Consider the following 18,500-nt stretch of genomic DNA (forward strand, 5'->3'; position numbering starts at 1 on the left):
GGTTGGAATCTAGGGAGGGGGAAGGAATTCCCTGAATGAGAAAAGAACCCTCTGAATGAGAAAGTTGGAATTGAGGATATGGCGGCCTGGGGATGGAGGGCGCTGGGCAGGATGTGGAACTGAAGGGCACAGAAATTCGGAGGGATAGGGCTGGGAGGATGAAACGCAAAGGAAATTCAGAGGAAGATGAAACTGTAGGGGATGAAAATGCGGGGACGAAATTAGGGGGAATGAATTGGGGGGAGCAAATCTCAGATGGGGAGGAGAGAAAATCTTGGGTAGAAGGAGCTGGTGGGGGATGGATGAGTGGGGAGTAACTCCGGGAAGGAACAGAACTGGGGGCGATACAACCCAGACAAGTGAGTTCAGAACCCAGAGGCGTGGTCTTGGAGTGGAAGGGCGGGGCACGAACCGGCATGGGGAGCTGCGAAAGGTGGGCGGGATTAGAATACAAGGGGCCGGGTCTAGCATGGATGGGCGGGGCCTCTCCTTGCCCCACCCCACCCCCGACGCTGAGTCCAGTGACAGCCCCCAGACAGCCCGCACTCGCAGCCTCCTTCCCCCCGAGCGGAGCTGCGGGGCCGGCCGGGCCGGGGCGGACCCCGGGTACCCGGACGCGGCCGCCCGGGCCCGCGGGCGGGGGGATCGGCGGGGGGGGGAGGGACCAGCAGCAGGGGCAGCCACCATGGAGTTCCGCCAGGAGGAGTTTCGGAAGCTGGCGGGTCGTGCCCTCGGGAGGCTGCACCGGTGAGCACGGTGGGGGTCCTGGGCGGGGAAGAGCGCTAGGGTCCGAGGAGGACGCCCATTCCCACCTGGGCGCAGTCGGACAGCTAGACAGACGATACCCATGGGTGGGGGGGCACCCATCTGTCCAGTTTTCTCCCTCAGTCTCCGACGGCGCCGCTCTCCCTAGTCTTGTCTCATCCATCATTCTTCTGCGCCCCACCCCATCCCAGGCTCTGCTCTTTTCTCTGGGATTATATATCCCCCTCGTTTGGGTCTCTGACTCCCTCCCCCGCTTCTGGGTCTCCGTTCACCTATCTTCTCTCTGGCTCCTCTCTTGAGAGCTCTGTTCCTTCTCTCTAGGTCTCTGTTTCCTTTTATCTCTGAGTCTGTCCCGCTGTCTGGCCATTGCTCTCACTAGTTCTCTACAACCCCTCTGTCTAGGTCTTTGTCGCTCTCTCTCTGAATCTCTGTCCCCCAACTCCCTGCCCTAGGGTCTCTGACCCTCTCCTTTGGGTCTCTGACCCTCTCTGGGTTTTTATTTCTCCACCCCGGGTCTCTCCATCTCTGTGTGTTTGTCAGTTTCCATCTCTCAGAGGGTTTAATCTGAAGCTAAATCGGATTGGGGCCCATTGGTCCTTGTCCTTGAGGAGAGTTAAGCTGGGAGGAAGAAGCCAGGGTATCCTGGGTCTCTAGTGGAGAAGGGAGTTGCTGGCCAAAAATTAGGCTCCTGGGGTAAGACAGACTTCCCAAAGGGTACAGGCTAGAGCTCAGAGAGACCTCCTTCCAGCCAAGGAGATGACCCCAGTGACCTGGGTGTCCCCAGAGCAGTCTGGACACCTCTCCCAAGTCCCTCACCCCCAACCCCAGCCCTGGCTCCAAGTCAGAGAAATTACTCAGCTGCGGAGAAGCCTAAAAATATCTGGCCACAGTGCGGGGAGGAGATGGCCTCATCAGTACCATGCCCCTGCCACCATTCCCTCAGACCCTTGGGTCCCCTTGGCCCACAGCTCTGATCCCATCCTTGATTGACCAGCTCACTAGACCATGCGAGTCCTTCTCTAAGTATAACACTAGTCCTGCTTGCTGCAGATCACCTCCTAGCTCCAAAATTACCCCACCCTCCAGTAACATGAGAGATGGGAAAAAAGCTGGACAGAAGGGAGGGGGCAGGAGGATGACAGTGATGGGAGAGGGGTGGGGAGATGAGATAACCTCACCCCTTCTTTTCCTAATCTTCCAGCCCCTCCCCACCCTTTTTCTCACCTCCTTTCACGAGTTTCTCAAAATACATCAGTGTGAAGTCAGGAGAGGGAGAGAGACGTGCTGGTGGAGGGGCTGGGAAGGGGGACGGCAGCGGGAGGGATGTGTTTCTCAGGCGCTCTCCCTCAGTCTCCGTTTCTCAGCTTCTCTGTGTTTGGGTTTCTCTCCATCTGTCTCTGCCTTACCGTCACCTCTCTGAGCTGCCTTCTGAGCCCCTACAGACCCCAGAGTTCAGGGCTCCCACCAGGACAGTCACCAAGGAGTTTGAGCCCAGAAGAGCATCTGAATCCTGGGGTTCACTTTGATGGTTGGCGAGAGGGGGGGAATGCCCTGTATTGGACATAACACCCTGATTCCTTTTAATCCTCTAGACAAAGCTGGGAAAACTGAGGCATACTTGGAAAAGGGGGGGAAAACAATGGCTGAGTAAATATGGCATCATTCGAACCCAGGTCAGTCTCCCTACCAAGTCTGGGATGGAGGCTGCAGACTTCCTCGAGATGAGTGATGCTGGAGTGGGTGGAAAACTCCCTCAGACCAGGAAACACACGGTAACCCAGGTGACTTGGGACAAGGACAAGGGGGGGGAGGGGAATACAGGAGAGACAGGAGCCAAAATACCTCCTTTCTGAGAGCCAGGCCTTGGGAGGGGTGATGCTGAGGGCCAGGAAGTGATCAGGCCCCACTGCTACTCTTGTGTGTGACCTTGGACATGATACTTCCGCTTCCTGAGCCTCAGTCTCCTCAGTTGTACAATAGGAAGATAAGGGAGAACCAAAGGGATATAAGAGGACAGAGACCTGGGAGGGGGGAGAGGGGAGTGCACTGAGAATCTGCAGAAGCAGAGGCAAAGACCCAGAGAGGGAGGTTGAGACACCGTTTTCATTTTGGTTACCTGCCTCCTAAGTGCTGCTTTTCCTCACCACCAAGTCCCTAGACCTGAGTTCCAGGCCTCCAGAGAGGGAAAGAGACCCCATCCAGCATCTCCCCTCTCTGTTCTTGTCCTCTGTGAAGCATTGGGGCCACCTTCATCTCTACATCCCTGCTTCTCTTCTTCTGAAATGATAATATCACCTTGAAGTTCCCTCTTTGTAACCTCACATTCTACTCCTGCCCCCATTTTATAGGTATGGAATACTGAGACTGCCTCCTTCGGTTTAGAAAGCCTTGATCTAAGATCTATGTCCTAGTATTAGCAATGAATATCACATTTCAGGGGCTGCAATCATATCTTGAATTTCAGAGTCAAATAGCATGTGAGAGCAACCTGGGTCCAATTCTAATCTCATTGGCTGGCCTGTTCTGATGGGGGGGCAGTCCCTACCACCCTGTGCTATTCTTTCTGGGGACTTCCATTCCCCTCTCTCTAACTCTCTGCTCAGGGTCTCATTCCGCATCCCCCCAGGTTCTGTCAGCTCCCCCGTCGTTTTCTCCACCCACCCCCTGTTTCTTAACCCCCTCCTCCACTTCCTTAAGTTCTAGGATGGGGAGGGCTGCTGTTCTCATCTCTTCCACCCGCCTCCTCCCAGACCGTCTGGCTGTTCTTTCCTCCCCCGTCCCAGTCTCCCTCGCCTCCATCTGTTCTAGCCCTTTCCTGGGATCCAGCCCGATCCCCTGGCTGCCTACCCGCCTCGGAGTGGGGCCGCACCTCACAAGTCATATCCCTAGTCTGTCTCTCCTCACGCTCCTATAGTCTCTCCATCTTTCTCTCAGCATTCTAGGTCTCTGCCTCTATGTTCTCTCTCCTGGGTTTCTGTCCCTACCTGACTTTGGGTCCCTCTCTGGGTTTCTGTCCCTTTCCTTCTCAGGGTCTTTGTTCTGTCCCCCACCTTCTCTCAGGGTGTCTGCCCCTGTCTTATTCTCTTCTTGACTGGATGTCTGTCTCTCTCTGTCTGGATATCTGTCCCCTTCTCTCTGGGTCTCTCTCCTTCCTCTGTGTCTCTGACCCTCTTTCTCTCAGCCTCTGCGCTCCCCACCCTGTCTCTGTAGCCCTCCCTTTGACTCTTTCCACACCTGTCTCAGGGCACCTCTTTCTCCCTGCAGCCTCTCTCTGGATTTCAGGTGGCCCTCCAAGTACCCTATACGTCATCACAGACTCAATCCTGGATCCAGAACAGGCGGGGGCGAGAGCCTCGCTGGGGACTGAGCCAATCCCCCTACCAGGGCCATCTGTCCCTTGCCAGGACACCTCCCACCACTCCTCCTCCCTACCCCCTAGGCTGACAGCCTGAACTCAAGGCTCTCCAGGGATATCCAGCTGGGCTGCTGGATTCCAGTGCCCTGGACATCTCTGCACCCCCAATCCCTGGGAATGGGCTTTCAGTGGCTGAATGGAGTCAGTTGGATGTCAGGTCCACAACTGGTGCCTGGAAGCAGGGAAGGGCGTGCCACAGGGGGCAGGGGAGGAGGGGGGACCGTATATATAGCAGACGTGGCTGAGAAGCATCTGTTCTTTGGACACCTTTGCTGAAGCATCTCCTTAGCGCCTTTTGCTTCCTCAAACAGGCTCATATCTGGAAGAGGGGGCTGGAGTGTGTCTCTGGACCTTGGCGGGGAGGGCTGGGGTCACAGTGTTTTGGATCGCAAAGGGTAGCCTGGGTCTAAAACAACTGAGTCAAGAGGTGACATGGCTGGGGGAGAAAGGAACTGAGGAGTTCCCCACTCGAGTCTTAGGGAGGAAGGGCCTGGGGGTGCGAATTCCTCATCTGAGGGAAATTGAGACCGAGGTCCAGATTCCTGGATCCAGAGGGGGAAGAAGGGAATCAGGGGCTGGACTTCTGGGAAGAGAGGGCGTGCAGGCTTAGAATCCCGGGTCTTGAAAAGCAGATTTTGCCCTGGACTGTTGTGTCATGGGAGAAGGGGGCTGGGGACGGAGGGGGCTGGGGACTGGACGTCCGTGTCTGACCCTTGCTGCCTCTCAGTCTTCTGGAGAAGCGGCAGGAAGGTGCAGAGACGCTGGAGCTGAGTGCTGATGGGCGCCCGGTGACGACGCAGACCCGGGACCCGCCGGTCGTGGATTGCACCTGCTTTGGTCTCCCTCGCCGCTACATTATCGCCATCATGAGCGGCCTGGGCTTCTGCATCAGCTTCGGCATCCGCTGCAACCTGGGCGTGGCCATTGTCTCCATGGTCAACAACAGCACGACCCACCACGGGGGCCACGTGGTGGTGCAGGTAGCTCAGGGCGGGCGCTACCTCAGGCTGCTGATAACACTGCCCACGCCCTCTGATGACGTCACACACGCCCACACCACGCCCCTTCCACACCACAGCCTGAGTAGCCCCGCCCATTTGTGCTGCCCCCTCAGCTCCATCTCATCTCGGGGCTCTTCCCTTCCTAAGCCCTGCCCCTATCTAAATGAACCTCCGCCCCTATTTGTTTCAGGTCTCTGATTTCAAAATGCAGACTGCCAGTCATTAGGTTCCCTATGTGTTGCCCCTGCTCCATTTTGGGCCTCCTAGCAACTTTACTACACCTGCGTCCCACAACTGTTCCAGTGTTGCATCTTAATCCCAGGTGCAACTCAGGCTCCACCGTGAATTTTGATTCTGGATTTTCTTAAGTTCCACCGTTGCTTAAATCCCTCCCCTATCTGCTCTGGTCGTTACCTAAAGCCCCGCCTCATTTCAGACTTTCTCCCTATTTTAATTTCCGTATAGGCCATGACCCTGCCTCAGAAAAAAATTCCTGATTTGGGCTGTGGCCTACCCACCCCTTGTTCCCTTCCAATCAGGCCCTACCCTTTGGCTACTTCTTGTCCCTGCCTAGACCCCATCCTGGTCAATCAGCAAACGGTTTGTACATTGGTTAAAAGTGGAGAAAGAATCCCCACCCCCATATATGGGCCCCTAGACATTCAGAGAAGGGACCCTGAGACAGGGAAACAGGCAGAGCTAGGCTTCTAGGCAGCAACAGGCCCCACTGCTAAGGTAGTGCGGTCCCAGCAACATGGAGGAGTAGAGTTGGGGGTAGGTGGCACGAGATCTGATTGGCAGGTGTTTTGAAGGCGAGAGGGGATCCTTGTTGCTGATTGGATGAGGGACTGTCTGTGGGTGCTGATTGGTGGAGGAGCAGAACCTGGGGCAGAGACGCTGGTTTGATGTGACTTTTGGCCCACAGCAAGCTCAGTTCACCTGGGATCCAGAGACTGTTGGCCTCATACACGGCTCCTTTTTCTGGGGCTACATTGTCACCCAGATTCCTGGAGGATTTATTTGCCAAAAATTCGCAGCCAACAGGTATGGGGTGGGGTCTCAAAGTGGGCGGCAGAGTGTGGGTGGAGCTAGAGGGTTTGGCCTTGCATTTGGGGTCTGACTCCGGGAAAATGGGAGGAGCCTGGGTTCTGGACCGGGGTCCTAGAGAAAGGCGGGGCTTGTGATTGTGGAAGGTGGGGGTCACAGAGAAGGTGGGGCCTGGGGTTCGGGGGGCGCAGGGCCTCGCCTGCTGTGGGAGGAAAGGGCAGAATCCTAGGTATGGCGGGATAGCTGGACTCTTTTCTCGGACCACGAACTCTTCCTATCAGGGTTTTTGGCTTTGCTATTGTGGCTACCTCCACTCTAAACATGTTGATCCCCTCGGCTGCCCGTGTCCACTATGGCTGTGTCATCTTCGTGAGGATCCTGCAGGGGTTGGTAGAGGTAAAGCTCCGCCCCCTATGACCCCCGCCGCCGTTCTAGCTCCGCCTCTTCTCGTTGACTTTGGCTTTCTCCTCCCTAGGGGGTCACGTACCCCGCCTGCCACGGGATCTGGAGCAAATGGGCCCCGCCCTTAGAGCGGAGTCGCCTGGCAACAACAGCCTTTTGCGGTGAGAGGAAGGGGCTGGGATCCAGCCTTGTGAGTCTGGGGATGTAGGGGGCTGGAGTATGGACTCTTAGGTCTGAGGAAGGAGGGGATTGAGGGCTTGGACTCCCGGGTCTGAGAGAGGAGGGGGCTGGTGACCCAGACTGAAGTATCTGAGGGAGGAGGGGCTGTGGCCTGTGCATCTGTGTCCCAGAAAGGTGGGGGCTGGGAATCCGCTCTATTGCATTTGAGGGAGAATGGGACTCTTCTCCATCCTGTATCATCCCCCATAGGTTCCTATGCTGGGGCAGTGGTCGCGATGCCTCTCGCCGGGGTCCTGGTGCAGTACTCAGGATGGAGCTCTGTGTTCTACGTCTACGGTGAGGGGCCCGGACGCCTGGGTCCGGGTGGCGCTGGGGCAGAGAGAGGCCGGTCGTCACCTCGCTTCCATCCCCCTCCTGACCCCCCCAGGCAGCTTCGGGATATTCTGGTACCTGTTCTGGCTGCTTGTCTCCTACGAGTCTCCGGCGCTGCACCCTAGTATTTCCGAGGAGGAGCGCAAGTACATCGAGGACGCCATCGGCGAGAGCGCCAAACTCATGAACCCCGTCACGGTCCGGGCCCAAACCTGCGGGGCGGGGGCGTGGTGGGGAGAGGAGAGATATCGAGGCGGGGACGCAGGACAAAAATGGGCTTTGAACCCGCACTGCATGTAGATCTTGGTGGGCTTCCATAGACATTTAGAGGAGACTTGATGGGAACGCAAGGTGGATGGAGCTAGAACCTAGGAGGCGGGGTTAAAGCCCGGAGAGAACGGCAATAGCAGGTGCTGAGGGCAGGGCGAGGTGGCCAGGTGGGCGGAACCACTGATGGGCGTGGTTAAACCTGCAGAGGCGGATTAGAATGTGAGGTTTTGCTTAGACCTTGGGGTGGGTGAGGCTAGAATTAGGGGGCGTAATTGGATGGAAAGAGACTCTTGGGTCCACATTTATGAGTCTCTGAAGGTCATCGTGGTCTCCGGACACCTGCCAACCTGAGGGCCACTGTAGAGTCGGGACCCCTGCATCCCTGAAGTGTTACTGTGAGGCTAGGACGCCAACGTTCCCATGGGGACGTGGTCAGGCTGGCGACCCTGCGTCCTTGGAGGTTTTAGTGAGATCGGGAAACCTGGGTCTCTGCGGGACTATAGCGGGAGCCCTATAGGGACACGGAGAGCGCCCAGCCCTGCTCTCTGTCTTAGCCGTCCCTCCTCTCGCCCACCACAGAAGTTTAACACACCCTGGCGGCGCTTCTTCACGTCCATGCCAGTTTACGCCATTATCGTGGCCAACTTCTGCCGCAGTTGGACGTTCTACTTGCTTCTTATCTCCCAGCCCGCCTACTTCGAAGAAGTGTTCGGCTTTGAGATCAGCAAGGTTGGGCCCAGAAAGGAGGATGCTGAGGGAGCGGCGGGGGTTGAGGGGAGAAGGAGAGGGACCTGGATCCCAAGGGGTTGGAACGGGGCACAGGGAGGAGCCAGTGGTACCTGAGCCGTGAAGACCCCGGGCCCGTGGCCCCTGAGCCCCCTCCCTGTACACCCGCTGGCGCAGGTGGGCCTGGTGTCAGCGCTGCCTCACCTGGTCATGACTATCATCGTGCCCATTGGAGGCCAGATCGCTGACTTCCTCAGGAGCCGCCGTATCATGTCCACCACCAACGTGCGCAAGTTGATGAACTGTGGGGGTGAGTGGGGCGGGGCCTGGATCTGGTCTGGGACAGCCTGGGAGGGGCAGAGCGCCGTGGGGCAGATCTAGGGGGCCGGACTCTGGGGAAGGGGCAGAGGTCAGAGGGCGTGCACAGGGGCGCGTCCAAAAAGGCTGAGCCAGAGTGAGACCAGACTTGGCTGGAACAGAATGGCAGGTGGCAGCCTCAGGGGCCGAGGGGTAGAAGGGCAAGGCAGGTATGGCCGTCCAGGTGGAGCAAAGGCGAGACCACGTTGGGTCTGGAAGGACGGGGTCTATACGAGGCTGGCCAGAGTAGGATGGTAACTGGGTGATGAAGAGGGGGGACCTGGAGAGACAAAGGTCAGAGTGTAATGAATAGGGACAGAGAGGGAAGGTGCGAAGGTGCCTGGGTGGGGCCTGGACCCTGCGTCTTCAGGGCGTGGCCTAGTCAGTGGGTGGGGCCACGGAGGGCCAGGTCGGGGCGGCGAGCCTGTGCGCGTGGTCAAGGGCCAGGCACTGGGGAGGTGAGAGCTTGGTTAGGGCGGGCGCGGACAGAATGGGGAACAAAGCCAGGGACAGGCGTGGAAATGCCCAAACTGGGGCGAATAGGGGTCGGCTGCGGCGGGAACGGGTCTGGAGAGGCGTGGGGCGGCCTGCGCTCAGATAAGCGGCTCTCTGTAGGCTTTGGCATGGAAGCCACGCTGCTGCTGGTGGTCGGCTACTCGCACTCCAAGGGCGTGGCCATCTCCTTCTTGGTCCTCGCAGTGGGCTTCAGCGGCTTCGCTATCTCCGGTGAGAACCGCCGATCCGACCCTTGGGGGAACTCTGGTCACCTCTGTGGGGAACTTCCTGGCTCAGGAAGGGGACTTCCCAGCCTCGCAAAAGGTTGACTCGAAAGAGCAAAACGGCGGGGAGGGGGGAGGTAGGGGTGGGGGAGGAGTCACTCGACCGAGAATCGGCTGTGACGTCTCCTGGCTCGCCTCGCCAGGGTTCAACGTGAACCACCTGGACATCGCCCCGCGCTATGCCAGCATCCTCATGGGCATCTCCAACGGCGTGGGCACGTTGTCCGGCATGGTGTGCCCCATCATCGTGGGTGCCATGACTAAGCACAAGGTTCGTGCACGGGCCCTGACCCACTTGCCCTCCAAATTTGTGTATATTACCTTCCTGACGTGCATCACCCTCCCTGGGCTCCATCCCTGCCCTCTCTGGGTCTCTTTCAGCCTCTTTCTGGATCTCGGTCTCCCTTTCTCTGGGCCTCCCTCCCCCATCCCCCGCCCCACTCAGGTTCTCTCTCCACCTTCTGTTTCTCTGTCCTCTGACTTCACCTCACCATTGTCCCCTCCCCAGACTCGGGAGGAGTGGCAGTATGTGTTCCTCATTGCCTCCCTGGTGCACTATGGAGGAGTTATCTTCTACGGGGTCTTCGCTTCCGGAGAGAAGCAGCCGTGGGCGGAGCCTGAGGAGATGAGCGAAGAGAAATGTGGCTTTGTTGGCCACGACCAGCTGGCTGGCAGTGACGAAAGCGAAATGGAGGATGAGGCTGAGCCCCCCGGGGCACCCCCTGCTCCCCCTCCCTCCTATGGAGCTACACACAGCACAGTTCAACCCCCAAGACCCCCACCCCCTGTCCGGGACTACTGACCATGTGCCTCCCACTGGATGGCAGTTTCCAGGACCTCCATTCCACACATCTCTGGCCTGAGTGACAGTGTCAAGGAACCCCAGTCCTCTCTGTCCTGCCTCAGGCCTAAGAAGCACTCTCCCTTGTTCCCAGTGCTGTCAAATCCTCTTCCCCTCCCAATTGCCTCTCAGGGGTAGTGAAGCTGCAGACTGGCAGTTTCAAGGATACCCAAATTCCCCTAAAGTTTCCCTTCTCCACTTTTTCTGCCTCAGTGGTTTCAAATCTCTCCTTTCAGGGCTTTATTTGAATGGACCGTTCAATCTCTCACTCTCTCTTGTGGTTTTGGGCACCTCCCCCTTTCCTTGAACCCCAGGGACTCTCAGGCTAAGCCCTGAGATTACTCAGCCCCCCCTCCCCTTTCAGAAAAATTCAAGGTCTTCCTCTAGAAGTTTCAAATCTCTCCCAACTCTATTCTGCATTTTCCAAGTTGGTTTACCTAATCACCCATCCCTGCCATACTAGGGATTGATTCTCACCAGCGTTTCTGAGGGGAAATGGCAGTTTCAAGCACCCCCCCCCCGCTTCACCCCTCCCTCCACCAGCATATTCTGCTGCAGCACCAAATTCCCCAAGACCTTCTCCCTAGCTTAGCACAATACCTAGGGAAACAACCAAAATGGCAGTTTTAACAATATGCCTCTCTTCACTCCCATGCACTTTTTCTGACACGGTTTTCAGGTCTAAATAGTGGCTGCTCAAGTCCATCAACTCAATGGTTTGAAGCCACCGGCATTGAACTTTCCCATGGTGGTTTCAAGACGCTCCTCTTCCCCCCAATTCCTTGCACTTTATTCTTCTGGGTGGTTTCAAACTGCCCTCATTTTCTCAGTGGCCATTTGTTGCCTCCCTCAGGGGCTAAATGACTCCAAATCTGGGATCCTTCCCCTCTCAGATTCCCCTATTTCGGCTTAGAATTTGGGGAACACACATAGGAGAAGTCACAGAATCCCAGGAAAGGGAATGGGGCTGGGGAAAAGGGGTGCTTTTCCCCGGGGCAGGGTTGTGTCTTTGTGTCTCTGTCTCTGTGATTGTAAATCCTGCCCTGCCCCTCTCCCAATAAAATGCTTTGGTGTACACACCCAGTCGTCATTGGCCTTGGGGGTCCCCAACATGCTTCTCCCTGACACCCAGGAGTCCAGGCGCCCAGCCTCCTCCCTCCTCACATCCGGGATTCTAGGACCCCAACCACTCTCCTCCCCCAGGACTTAGGCCAGAGGAGTTGTCTAGCTGTGGGAACACGTGATTTATTCGTCCTCAGAATATGTTTTCCACTGATATTTAAAGCACCTATCTCTGCGTGTAGGACCCTCTATCCTAGAGGACCCCTATGTAGCAAAGCAGGCCAGGAGGACAGGACCTCTGGGTCCTTCCTCCGTCTGGGGAAGGAGCAGGTCTTGAGGGGCTCACACGAAGTTGTTGGGAGCGTGGAGGGGGAGAGAGGTTCCAGGCGCTGGGGGCGGCCCCCGCGGGATGGCGGAGGCAGCTTGGGTGGCAGTGGGGGGGGTGGGCAGTGGCTGCTTGGTAGCGATGTGTGAAGGGACCCAGGCGTCCGGCGCATAAAAGTAGAGGTTGTAGGGGTCCTTCGGGGCATCCAAATGCATAACTGTGGGGACAAAGGAACGAGGTCATCCATAGGCTGACAGGGGGCCTGTCCCCTCTCCTGAGCCGCTGGCCAATGAGGAGACAGGGAAGAGGATTCCGACCTTCCATTGGAGCGGGGTTTTCGAATTAAAGGACCCCTGAATAGACGAGGGGGCGTGGCGTCCACGCAGCAGGGGCGGGGCCTGCCGCGCTCCTGGAGGGGGAAGGGGCGGGCCTTGTAGGGAACTGCGGCTCCGAGCGTGCGGCAACTCCCGGCTGGGCTGGGGGCGGAACTGGACATGTGTGTGTGAAATTTCAGAAGATTGGGGGGCAGAACTTGACCCTGGAGGGTTCAGGGCTTCTACTGACCTTGGATGGGGACCTGTACTTTTAGGTAGGGCGCCCTGAAGTTCCAGGTGAAACCAGGTTAAGGAAACGTGCAGGCATTCAAGGAGCGGGACGCTACAGGGGTGGCTCACCCGGTTCATCTCCGTCGTTCGGGAGCCGGTGGTGTGCGAAGGGCCGGTGTCGAGCCGCCCGGCGGTAGAGACGCCACAGGAGCAGGAAAATGCCAATAAGCAGCCCGGTCCCGGCGAGGAATAGGCACAGGGCCCCGCCTGCCTCGCCCGGGGGACGCCCCACTAGGGTCACACCTGAAGGAAGGAGGCCCAGGAACAGCAGTCTAAACTCCTAGCCCCCTCCACCCTCAGACCCAGGAATCCAGATGCCACCCTCCTCCTTCCTTGGATCCGGCCCCCAGTCTCTCCTCCCTCAGACCCTGCAGTACCAGCCCTCAGCCTCCTCCCCACTTCAGACTCCGAAGAGGGGCTTACAGCCTTCTCATCCTTTCGACCCAGGAGTCCGGCTCCCAGGGCCCTCCTCCCTCAGACCGAGGAGTCCGGGCCCTAGTCCCTCACCAGTCTCCTTCACTCGCTCCACCACGATGACAGTGTTGACTCTCTCACCTCGGCTGCGCCGCTGGGGGGCCCGCGGAGTGACAGGGGCCGGCTGACTGGGGGGCCCTGGAGGAGCAGGGGACCTCACAATCTGGGCTGAAGGAGGAAGGGCGTCGGGTCCTTTAGGGCTAGAGTTCTGGGGGACTTTCAGGTCAACGGCCCCAGGAGATTCTGAGGTGGGCAATTTAAGGGCGTCGGGCTGGGTGGCTGCAAGGGTTTCTGATTTGGGATTCAGGGGCAGCTCATGTAGGGCAGTAACTTCTTCCTTGAAGGGTGTAGGTGTTTCTGGGGGAAGACTAGTGGAGATCTCAGGATCAGAGGCTGGGAGAATCTCTGTTGCATCTTGGTAGGCGGGAGTGGGGAATTCTGTTTGGGGAATTTCAGTGGGGTTGGGATTGTGGCCTACATGAGACGCTGGGTGGGGGGTTTCGGTAGGGTCAGGATGGAGTGTCTGGAGGAATTCAGAATTTGGGGTCTCAGTGGTGTCAGGGTCATGGGTCTCCGGAGATCTGGGGTCAAAGGTCTTGGTGGGGTCAGGATTTGGGATCTCAGGGGCTTCTGCATGTGAGATTTCAGTGGAGTTACATTTGGGAATCTCTGGGGATTCTTGGTGTGGAGTTTGTGTAGGGGCAGTGTTTGGGGTTTCAGGAAATGTTGGGTGTGAAATTTTGAAGGAATTAGGTTTGGGGGTCTCAGGGAATTCTGTGTGTGGAATTTCAGTTGGGTCAGGTTTGGGGGTCTCAGAAGGTTCTGGATATGTCATTTTGGAGGGTTTAATTTGGAGGATGTCCAGGGATTCTGATACTGAGGTGTTGAGTGAGTTAGGTTTGGGGTCAGGAGGGTCAGGGTGTGGGCTTTCTTGGAGGTCAGTGTTGGGGGTCTCAGTGAATTCAAGGGGGGAGGGCTCAGGGGAAACCGCATGAGGTGTCTTGCAGGGCTCAGGATAAGCCGTCCTGGGGGATTCTGGATTAGGCCCATTGAGAGTGGAATTTTCAGATGCAGGAGGGGAGGGCTGAGAGGGGTGGTCTATCCGCGAGAAGTCGGAACCCTCAGGCGGTGAGGCCCAAGGGGCAGACTTGGAACCCAGCCAGGCGAAGAGAAAGACGAGAAGCAGGAGGATCGGGCTGAAGGATTTCATAGCTCTGGAATTTACCTGTAGCAGTGGGAGAGCGGGAAGGAAGGGGTTAAAGCCAGAAGTCGCCAGGGAGGCGACGCCGGAGGCCACGCCCACTGGTCTCCGGGTAGACCGCCTCTCCGCCCAGCTCGGGGCGCCGGGTAAAGAAGCCACCTGCAACTCCCTGAAGGCTGTGAGGCCGTAGCCGCCGTAGCTAAGGGAGACTGAGACGCAGGGCTTCTTGGGAGTCGTAGTAAATTTCCTTATCTGTTTCCCTAAGGGGTCCCAGGAAAATTGGGAAAGAAACACACCTTTCCAAGCCCCCAGACCTCCTTGACTTCGGCTTCGAAGGGTGTAGACCTCTGAGGGGAACATGGGATTTCTTCCTCTCCAAGGGCCCTGGGGACACCTTGACTCAACAGTTGTTTACATTAGAGGAGGCTCAGAAGGAAGGCTTGGGGGCTGAGGGCCTGAACGCCTGGATTTGAGGGAGGAGGGGGCCTAAATGCCTGTAACTGGGGGAGGAGGGAGACTCCTGGATCCTGGTCAAGAAGGCAGCTGGGGGTTCAGCCTCCTGCCTCCCAGAGGGTGGAGGGCCCTAAATGTGGGTCTAAATTCCTAATTCTTTAGAAAAGAGAGGCTTGAAGGTTCAGATGCCTAGAATTTTGAGGGAGCAAAGCTTGGAGGGGGGCTGGATTACAGGGGAGGAAGGAAATGGGTGTCTGGAACTCTTGGGTCCTGAGTTAGAAGGAAATTGGGAACTCTGGAGATAGGTGTATAAGGGTCTGGATTCCTCAGCCTTCAGGAGGAAAGAGCTGTGGGGCAGGACTCAGGTCTCTGTTTATTGAGGATGGAGCTGGGATCTCAAGGTCTCAGGGGCTGGTCTGGGGCAGAGATGCCTAGGTCTGTGGTCAGGTGGAGGTGGGGTGGGCGTACACCCAAATGAGACAGCATCACTTGGGGTTTGGGGTCTCTTACCTGCTCAGTGGGGTCTAAGATAACAACAGGTGAGCAGAGCTGAATGCAGAGATCAGTGAATGCTGCAGAATGGCTCTGGGCAGGGCGGCAGGAGGTAGGGTCCCAGGACATGACGCACCTGACCCCCACCCTGGGGATCCTGGGAGCCTAGCAACAGGTTTGAACTTTTAAAGGGACAGAGATAAGGGACATTGTCTCTGGAGCGGGGAAGGGAGTTAGGGACTGGATCATTTGGTGGAGGGATGTGGCCCAACCAAGCTCTCCTCCCTGTGAAGCCAGGAGTTCCAGCCTTCTGCCCTCTCCTACACCCAAACCCAAGAATCCAGGTCTCGGGTAGCCTCCCACTTCAAGAGCCAGGAGTCGGGACCCTCAGACCTCTCCCCTCAGATCCAGGAATCCAGTTTCCCAGAGCCAGGCTCTGTTCCCCTCCTCTCTGGGGAACTAGGAGTCTAGGTTCCCATGTCCTGTCAATCAGAGATTCAGATTGCTACTGCCCTTTGGGACTTCCCAACCTTTGCCTACCATTCCATTGTGTAGACAGCACCCTCTTAAGAGCCAGTGTTAGGGGGATTGGGCCTTATCTTCACAACACCCCCAAGTTCCTCCCCGGGAAGGGCTTGGACACATCCTCAGGGTAGTCAGGGTCCTTGTCTGTCTCTTTCCCCTCTTTGCAGTGTCTCTAAGACTTTCCTGATTTTGCCTGTCACTATACCTGCCTTCACCGTCCCTCCCCCCACACATATCCTTCGCTTTCTCCTACCAACCCTCTCCCCCCATTTCTCACCCTTTCTTTCTGGTTTTCTCACTGTCTGGATTCATCTCTGGACCTCTCTGCCCAGGCTGGCTGTCCTTCCATTTCCTGTCGTTCTGAGTCCTCTTTCCCTCATTCCTCCATCTCTAGCTGGCTCTCTTGGTCCCTTTCCCTCTCTTTTCTCTCTTCCTTCCTTTTCCCTTCTTTCTTCCTCTGTTGCTCCCTTTCTTCCTCTCTTCCCTTTTCTCTGTCATTCTGTCTTTGTCCTTCCCTGTCATGGTTACTTCATCTCTTTGTGTCTCTGCTTCTCCCCATCAGTCCCTCTTCTGTTGCTTCCCTCTGTCTCTCTTTCTCTCTCTGTGTCTCTGGCTTCTGCTCTGATGGTCCTTCCGCCGGTCTCTATTTTTATCCCTCTGACACACCCCCTGTGTCCACTTCTCTGTATGTCTCTCCCCCTCCCAGTTCTCTTCAGGTCCCAGCTCCTGGTCCCAATTAGTGGGTGGCCGCTAAGGCAGCGGCGGGGCCCCCACCCCCGGCTCCTCATTATCGCTGGCGGCTCCTAATGAGCCGGTGTGGGGGGGTGACCTGGCGCCCCCAGCCCCCTGGTCTGCGTCACTGCCCGCTGCGGGGGTTGTGGAGGCGATATAAGGGGGCTGCCAGCCTCACTGCCGGAACCCACTGCGCGGTAGGGGGCCCCGCAAACGGGCTGCAGGGGGTGGGTGGATGCTGGGGTCAGGGTTCTGGGCCAGGACGCGGGCCTCACTGAGCTCTTTCCTGTCTCTCCACAGGTGATGGAGACCCGCCAGGTACCCAGGAGCCCCCGAGCACGGCTGCTGCTGCTGCTGCTACTTGTGTCCTGGGGCCACCGCACCGCCTCAGGAGCCGCCCTGCCTCCCGCGGGGGTCTTCAGGTACGTAGGACATCCAGGTCTCCCAGGAAGGGTGCAGACTCAGAGAGGTGGGGAGAGACCCAAAGAGAATGGGGAACAGAGACTCAGAAAGGGGGAACAGAGACCCAGAGAGAGGACAGAGATGGGGGGTGGACAGGGAATCAGCAAGACAAAGAGATACACAAGGATTCTGAGAAAGGCTTTGAGAGACTTGAAAGGAGCCGAAGCAGGAACGGGTTTGTTCCTTGAGCAACGTTTATTGGGTCTTGGTGTGTGCCAGGCATGCGCAGGGCGCTGGGGCCGGACAGGTGCATCAGACTCGGTCTCTGTACTCAGGAGGCTCCGAACGTGGTGAACACAGAGACGGAAACCCACACAGAGAAACAGAGAGACAGGGGACAGAGACTGAGCCACTCCACAGACAGTGCAGTAACAGGGCTTCGAGTTAGACCGCGGGGAGGACAGGTGGCGGGCGGCGGGCCCGGACACATGGAAACCGCCTCTTTCCATCTCCCGGCAGACTCCACACCCCCAGCCGGGCTTGGGCGGTTCCGGCCACCCCCCAGTCGCGTCGGAGCCTGGCGCTGGCGGACGATGCGGCCTTCCGGGAGCGCGCGCGGCTGCTGGCCGCCCTAGAGCGCCGCCACTGGCTGAACTCCTACATGCACAAGCTGCTGGTGCTGGACGCGCCCTGAACGTCCCGTCCGCCCCACCTTAATAAAGACCCTGCTGTGCGTCGGGACTGCGCCTCCTTCCTGCGCCTCTGTGTGTGTGTGTGTGTGTGTGTGTGTGTGTGTGTGTGTAGCGGGAGGGTGCGTGTGTGTGTGTGTGTGTGTGTGCACGGGGGCGTCTACCTCCAGTTCCCTCTCTCATCTCTCCCTCTACTCATCCTCTCTCTGCACTACCGCCCCAGCTCTGTCCTTTCCTCTCACTCTGTGCCTTTGTCCCTCTCCACTCGCATATCTGCTCCCACCCCATCCCCGATTCTGTCCCCTTCTCCTCTTGTTCTTTGTAACCTCCCAGGTCTCTGTCCCCCTCCGAGTCACTGCCCCTTTCTCTGGGTCTCTGTTGCTCTCTGGGTATCTGTCCTTCTCTGAGTCTCTATACTTCTTTTTCACCCTCATGGCTTCCCGGCCTTCTGGGGAATCTCTGTCTCCTCTCTCGACTCTTCTTTCTGCCTAAAACTCTTCCTTCCATTCTTAATCACTTTCTTTTTTCTCTGCCTGACTCCTTCGTGTCTTTTTTTTTTTTTTTTCTTTCTTTCTTCTTTTAGGTCTTCGTCTCTCTCCCGGCTCTCATTTTCTCTGAATTTCTCTTTTTCCGCTCTCGCATCACTTCCCGACTTCTCTTTGGGCCCAGTGGAAAGTTGGGGGGGGGCGGCGATGGGGGGACTCTGGAGATGCATCTGCCATTCAAAACCGGGTTCCCCTAAACCTACTTGTGTGGTATTGGGAACGGCTTCTAACCTTCCAGCCTCCTTTCCCTCATTATTTTGAGGATTAAACCAGATACACCATTAGAAGACTTAAGTACGCCCTTCTGGAAGCAAAACACATTATTAGAAAAGGGTTTCCAGGAATTCCCTGGTGATGCAGTGGTTAGGACTCAGCGCTTTCACTGCTGGGGCGAGTTCAATCCCTGGTCAGGGAACTAAGATCCCGAAAGCCACGGGGCCGCAGACCCCCAAAATAAAATAAAAAATAGAGAAGGGTTTCTGCCTCTCTTGCAGCAGCCTGCAGCAGTTTCTTCAGGGTTTTCTAACTGCGCGCCTCCCGGGAGACCATTGGGGCGCCTGGTCGGGGCGGGAGGAGAGGAGAAAGGAGAAAGGCATTAGGCTCCTGGGGGCACGGGACGGAGGCGGGGAAACACCTGGCCCACCGGTGAAGGAAGTAAGAAGCAGCCAATCAGAATCTCTCTCTCTCTCTCTCTCTCTCTCTCTCTCTCTCTCTCTCTCTCTCTCTCTCTCTCTGCTCGGCCAGCCCTTCCGCCCCGCCCCTCAGTGGTGACCATGGCAACTCACTCCCTTAACTGGACTGCGAGGTTTCTGAACCTAGCTCCCGTGGCGCAGCTCGCAC

At 57.3% G+C, this 18,500-nt stretch overlaps 3 protein-coding genes across 3 annotated transcripts; 2 read left to right on the plus strand and 1 right to left on the minus strand.

The window, feature by feature from the left end:
- The first annotated feature begins 670 nt into the window (after positions 1 to 670).
- Positions 671 to 10,116, plus strand: SLC17A7 (solute carrier family 17 member 7). Its single transcript, XM_060130733.1, has 12 exons — positions 671 to 747; positions 4,908 to 5,160; positions 6,107 to 6,225; positions 6,510 to 6,624; positions 6,704 to 6,791; positions 7,060 to 7,146; positions 7,238 to 7,380; positions 8,032 to 8,181; positions 8,356 to 8,488; positions 9,151 to 9,261; positions 9,458 to 9,585; positions 9,823 to 10,116. Exons 1-12 carry the CDS (start codon positions 686 to 688, stop codon positions 10,114 to 10,116), a joined length of 1,683 nt encoding a protein of 560 aa, XP_059986716.1. The 5' UTR covers positions 671 to 685.
- Positions 10,117 to 11,465: 1,349 nt separating this feature from the next.
- On the minus strand, positions 11,466 to 13,831 carry GFY (golgi associated olfactory signaling regulator). Its single transcript, XM_060132059.1, is given in 4 exon segments — positions 11,466 to 11,657; positions 11,659 to 11,759; positions 12,217 to 12,390; positions 12,655 to 13,831. Coding segments are annotated over 4 exon segments (1,644 nt in total).
- A 2,496-nt stretch (positions 13,832 to 16,327) lies between these two features.
- On the plus strand, positions 16,328 to 17,120 carry PTH2 (parathyroid hormone 2). Its single transcript, XM_060131734.1, has 2 exons — positions 16,328 to 16,446; positions 16,946 to 17,120. The coding sequence occupies exons 1-2, from the start codon at positions 16,328 to 16,330 to the stop codon at positions 17,118 to 17,120; spliced, it is 294 nt and encodes a 97-aa protein (XP_059987717.1).
- Positions 17,121 to 18,500: the final 1,380 nt, after the last annotated feature.

Source organism: Lagenorhynchus albirostris, chromosome 19 (genome assembly GCF_949774975.1).
Source record: "Lagenorhynchus albirostris chromosome 19, mLagAlb1.1, whole genome shotgun sequence".
NCBI classification, from domain to species: Eukaryota; Metazoa; Chordata; class Mammalia; order Artiodactyla; family Delphinidae; genus Lagenorhynchus; species Lagenorhynchus albirostris.

Coding starts and splice junctions, on each gene's coding strand:
- PTH2 (XM_060131734.1), top strand. CDS start 16,328: ATGGAGACCCGCCAGGTACCCAGGAGCCCCCGAGCACGGCTGCTGCTG. Junction 16,447..16,945: donor CCTCCCGCGGGGGTCTTCAG/GTACGTAGGACA, acceptor ATCTCCCGGCAG/ACTCCACACCCCCAGCCGGG.
- SLC17A7 (XM_060130733.1), top strand. CDS start 686: ATGGAGTTCCGCCAGGAGGAGTTTCGGAAGCTGGCGGGTCGTGCCCTC. Junction 6,792..7,059: donor GGCAACAACAGCCTTTTGCG/GTGAGAGGAAGG, acceptor CATCCCCCATAG/GTTCCTATGCTGGGGCAGTG. Junction 9,586..9,822: donor GTGCCATGACTAAGCACAAG/GTTCGTGCACGG, acceptor TCCCCTCCCCAG/ACTCGGGAGGAGTGGCAGTA.